We start from the raw sequence: 4,861 nt of genomic DNA, 5'->3' as shown, positions 1-4,861 counted from the left end.
GTGAAAAAGTCAAACGTTGCCCGCCAGTGGGTCATAAAACGCATGAATGCACAGTGAGTACGTGTTTGAATGAATGCGCCCGAAAACTGGAGCACTAGGCCAAAAGTGAATGCGTGAACAGTTGACTGAGTAAATAGCCGCACAAAAGAGTCAGCGACCAAGAAGCGGGCGAAGGGCTGACATTTAAAGAGTGGCGCCACAAACTGTCCTTGGCTTATCAATATTGAGATAAGTGCAATTAAATAGCCAACGCGCTCCATTGTCGTTAGACAATTAAAAAAACATGGAAGCGCCATAAATTATTTGCCTGATGCAGACATCTTAGTCAAAGGCCATTCGAAGCACTTTACTTTACTCAACTGAGGTTAGGAAATCGCTTTAGGTAGCACAGCTGACTGCGAGGAAACCCGCCAAAGTTTCACTCTGCGTGCTATCAACAAAAAGCAACACAATAAATAACTCATACGCAGCGTTTTCCACAGGCACTTGAGTAAAATACGCAAGGCTAATCAAGCCAAGTGGAGCATATAACGTTTATAGACATAAGCCAAGTTTGTGCGAAAAAGTCATCACATTTTCCACCTCCCAGCTGGCGCTGCGCAGACATTTTTACTTGCTGGCTGACTTTCCAGCTTTTCTTTTTGGCCAAGTGTCACAGGATTCCGATTTGGCTTTAACTCCGCCAAATGCTGACACAGCGAAACATGCATATTTTCACACATTGCCCGTGTCAAGACTGCCAGATGTGATTCAAGAGCGCCAACCAAATTGCAGTGGAAGATTTTCTATCACAGAACAGAAACTGATATGCGTAACCCTATATTCAAGTTGTTCTGTGAACTATTTATTATTTACATTTGTGATTACAGTTTTTGTGAATTATTTGTAGAGTGCGATGAATATTTTAACACATTTGGCTTAACTCAATTTTCCACATGTCTAAAAAGATTAATTATTTGCGCAAACTGAAATTCAATTCAATTTGAGCATTTACTATACCCTGCCGCCTTTGAGAGCGGGACACCAGGGTATATTAGTTTTATGAAGGACAGCCGAAGGTGTGGCAGAGCTCATAAAGGATGACCAACTGGCAGCCATGCTCGTCTGGTTATCATTGAAATAGCAGCTCTGCACAGGGTTCAGGGTATCTCTTAATCGACATGCCCTACACTTAACTGGCTCTTCAACTGACCATTAATTTGTAAAGAATATGTAACGACGTAAATGTTTCCATAAATTAAGCCCGTCAACGGTACTCAACCAAATGGCAATCAATAAATTATGGACTTGCCGTAAGAGCAATTGATGCATATAAAAATATATTTTAAAAATGTAACAAAATTGAATATTAAAATATTTTAATACATAAGAAATGTATAAATATTCAAAATTTCTTATTTATTAAAATATTTCAACATTTAATGTAAATATGTATCCATATAGCGATCATTCACACTTTACGTTTTAAACATTTCATTAAATTACTTGCTAATAGAATTTCAGTAGAGCCTTGCAACATTCTATCACACTAAACTTAACTAAACAAGAGTAAAAAAAAATAAATAAATTTGAAGTTAATATTTATTCTGGTTCAATTTTTTCATATTGGAGTTTCTGGTATGCTCTGCTCTTTGCTCTCATACGCTTCTGCCCTTTGTCGTTGGCATCGACGCCATTCATTTAAATGCAAATTTAAAGTTAAGCATGGTCGAGTTTCTGCATTTGGCTTGAATCTGTTATATATGCACCAAGAGAAAGTTTGACACCAACATTATGTACAGACGGAAGAGTAATCATTTTGGATGCTTCGTTGGATGCTTTGTTCTAGGCTACTAAATTCTATGTTTTCTGAATAAACATATACAGGTATATTTTAAAAAATAAAATATAGTTTAATGTTTTTTATAAATATATTTATATATATATTATTTTTTGATTTGATCACGAAAGCTAAGTAGATTCCTTGTCTTACGCACGTAAGTGCATCAAATGCAGCTTTGTTTAATATAAATATTGATATGATACCTTAAGTTCATATATAACGTTTTCCGACTATATAGAAGATTAGCTACATTAACTAACGCTAACTAATTTATGTCTACGGCATTAGCTGCGCTTAGGCAAAGCCGATGATCACGTGGATCAGCCCATTCGCCGCTTCTAATTTGTTCAACAGGCTGCTCGGTTTTCATCATTAAGCTGGATAATTTGAGCTTAAACGGATATAGCTGGCCAAATTTACTCGCTAAACGAAGTTCCACATCTGTCTTGGACACGTTCAGTTTTGGCCTGCACAGAAGTATGTATTAGTTAGAAGCATTAACTAACAACAAAACTGCTTCCTTACCAATTTCGAGTGGAAAAAGCACGAGATTTCTTGACTGCCAGCACATTGAGTTTGGGTTCCATGCAATTTTTGGCTACGTATTCCAAGGATCTGTCCCACTTATAGTCATCGTAAGTGCAAAAGTCTTGGGCACAACTGCGTATGGCCGACCAAGTGGTTCTATTAAAGGCCAGTGCGATACTATGCTGTTCGCTTGACCAGGCTGAATATTGAACCTGGTGAAAAGGCAAGCACGATTAGCCTGCCCACTCATAGTTCCCAACTCACCTTGGAATATTCTATGATATCTTGTTTGGAGAGAAGTTTCAGGGAATTCAAGCGGTTGCCCAGGCAAAAGGCATTGCAATCCGAGCAAAACTTATTGGCAACTTGCTGCATTTTCATGAGAACATACAAAATATCTTCGGCTACAATATAATCTTCCTCCAGAAATAAAACCAAGCCTAATTACCAGAGCAATTCATGATTGCCGTAGATTTTAGTGAAGCATTTACGAACCCGAAAAATTGTGGATTACTTGAAGCTTATGAAAAACTTGATTTGCCTTCCACCACCAATGATGCTTTTCCTGTGTGTATTCGGCGACTCTGTAGTGGCCATGCAGATCTGGATTGAGTGCATTATTACATCGTTTGCTTAAAGCCCTGCAATAAATAGACACTCAGCCTTCGAGGAGACTGCTGAAAGTATTTATGACTTACTTGAGTCTCGTAATATTTCGAGGACAGTCGTGTGGAGCGGTGCCAGGGAATTTATTTGAATGCGTTTGTATGGAATGTGGATAGTAGATTTGCATCACCTTGCTAAACTCAATCGCCAGGACATAATCGTTGATCTTATCGTCGTAGAAATCGTGTGAGAATATAAGCAAAGCCTCGGATATGCCCCTTGCACGCGACAGATTCTCTATCAAGCTCTGCAGGTAACTAGCTCCGTTGTGTACCTGTTGACAAAGTTTTATGTACTTCTCTGAGTGTTTGCACTTTCTCTAGTTACCTGTATAACAATAACCACTGAACTATTTTCTATCGGTCCAAATTTTCTTTCATTTAATATCTCCTGCTCCTCGTTGACCTCCGAGATATAACGATTGATGACCGAAATTGTTGATACACGATAAAATGGGGCTAAACGGGGCGACAGTTAGATGGTTATCACTGCACACAATATAAATCGAGCTACTTACGGAAGAATTTGGTCATATTAAATTTCTTAGAAATTTTCTTATACATTGAGTCGTCTGTTAACCTGTCGCTCGAATAGTCCACTAAATGGTCATAAATAAGCGAGGATTATATAAATTATGAATACTTACTGAACTGAAGACTGAAATACTGCAGCATAACGTAGCCTAGGATCAGCATCGAAATGAGTCGACAGTATATTTGCTTCGATTTCTTGGCCATGATTCAGTCAAGTATTTTGCAATTGAGCTCACTTATTGTTTAGCCACAATAAACTGTTTGCAAAGCCAACTAGGTATTTTTTTCAACTAAGATCTGGTTACTGAATGTGTTCTCAGCTTAGCTGGTTAGGTAACAAAACAATTTGATATGCCAAAGATGGCCACTCAACCAGTCAATTGAACTGGCCTAAGGTAAATATTGATCGCACTTCAAGGGGAAAAGTCAAGTGAAATTACATTTCTACCCTGATGAAAAGTATTTAGACAGGTGAATGCGACCCCAGCTCATCTATTTACCTAACAAACGAAAATAAATGTGGCCACAGCTTGGCATCCACTTGCTATGTAGGTAATATACAGATTGGAATGAGCTGCTCTTCTACGATTCAAGGCTGTTTGTGACCACTGGAATTTGAAATGTTATTTCGATGCGGTTTCTTTGTTTACTGCCGGGATATGCTTTCAATAGAATTCCCTTGAGACAACTTTAAAGGCAAATGCTTGAAGTTGATTTGCGGAATGACTTCAGTATGAAGTGCCTTTGGCTGAACTTACTTTATTGATATATTATGTTTCTGCAACATGGGACGAAATATATTAATCAAACTAGCCGTTAAGGTAGCTTTTCTTCAAAATCTTTTTAAAATTTTTAAAAGCCGAGAATTGTACTGGGATTAAACTACTCTATGTCTAGATTCAGATAAATTAATCTTATTTTTTACTAAAAACAACTCCGATGTCCCATCTTAAATTCAACTTAAATTGCATATTTAGAAAACATTGACATTTACATTATTTATTTTAATCCATAAAACCGAAGCCATCAATACGTGGCAGCTGACTTTGCCAACATTCTTCCGCTTCAATTTGTAAATTGCTTGGCATTTTGACACTTTGCCGGATTTTAAGCACAAGATTGATGATGATGACGATAACCGAAACCAAGTCGAGTTTTTTTGGTGCAAATTGCCACATTTTTATGCTTTGACCATAGCATAATAGAATTTTAATGCTGGGACAATGGCAAAAATATTCTGGTCGTTTTTTATTTATGTTCAAATTGGCTTGAAATTGGATGAAATAATACATTTTGAAATTAATCTAGGTCT

At 37.4% G+C, this 4,861-nt stretch overlaps 1 protein-coding gene across 1 annotated transcript; it reads right to left on the bottom strand.

Moving 5' to 3' along the window:
- Positions 1 to 1,978: 1,978 nt before the first annotated feature.
- Positions 1,979 to 3,841, bottom strand: LOC111599480 (alpha-1,6-mannosyl-glycoprotein 2-beta-N-acetylglucosaminyltransferase-like). The gene is made up of 8 exons (XM_023315148.2): positions 3,663 to 3,841; positions 3,534 to 3,614; positions 3,344 to 3,474; positions 3,049 to 3,290; positions 2,846 to 2,991; positions 2,615 to 2,790; positions 2,348 to 2,562; positions 1,979 to 2,289 (listed from the first exon to the last, which is right to left on the bottom strand). Exons 1-8 carry the CDS (start codon positions 3,751 to 3,753, stop codon positions 2,088 to 2,090), a joined length of 1,284 nt encoding a protein of 427 aa, XP_023170916.2. The 5' UTR covers positions 3,754 to 3,841; the 3' UTR covers positions 1,979 to 2,087.
- Between the last annotated feature and the right edge of the window lie 1,020 nt (positions 3,842 to 4,861).

The sequence above is a fragment of the Drosophila hydei genome, unplaced genomic scaffold (assembly GCF_003285905.1).
Source record: "Drosophila hydei strain 15085-1641.00,03,60 unplaced genomic scaffold, DhydRS2 tig00008114-arrow-pilon, whole genome shotgun sequence".
Lineage (NCBI taxonomy): Eukaryota > Metazoa > Arthropoda > Insecta > Diptera > Drosophilidae > Drosophila > Drosophila hydei.
The sequence above is the reverse complement of the archived record's forward strand: the minus strand, read 5'-3'. Positions and strand labels throughout refer to the sequence as shown.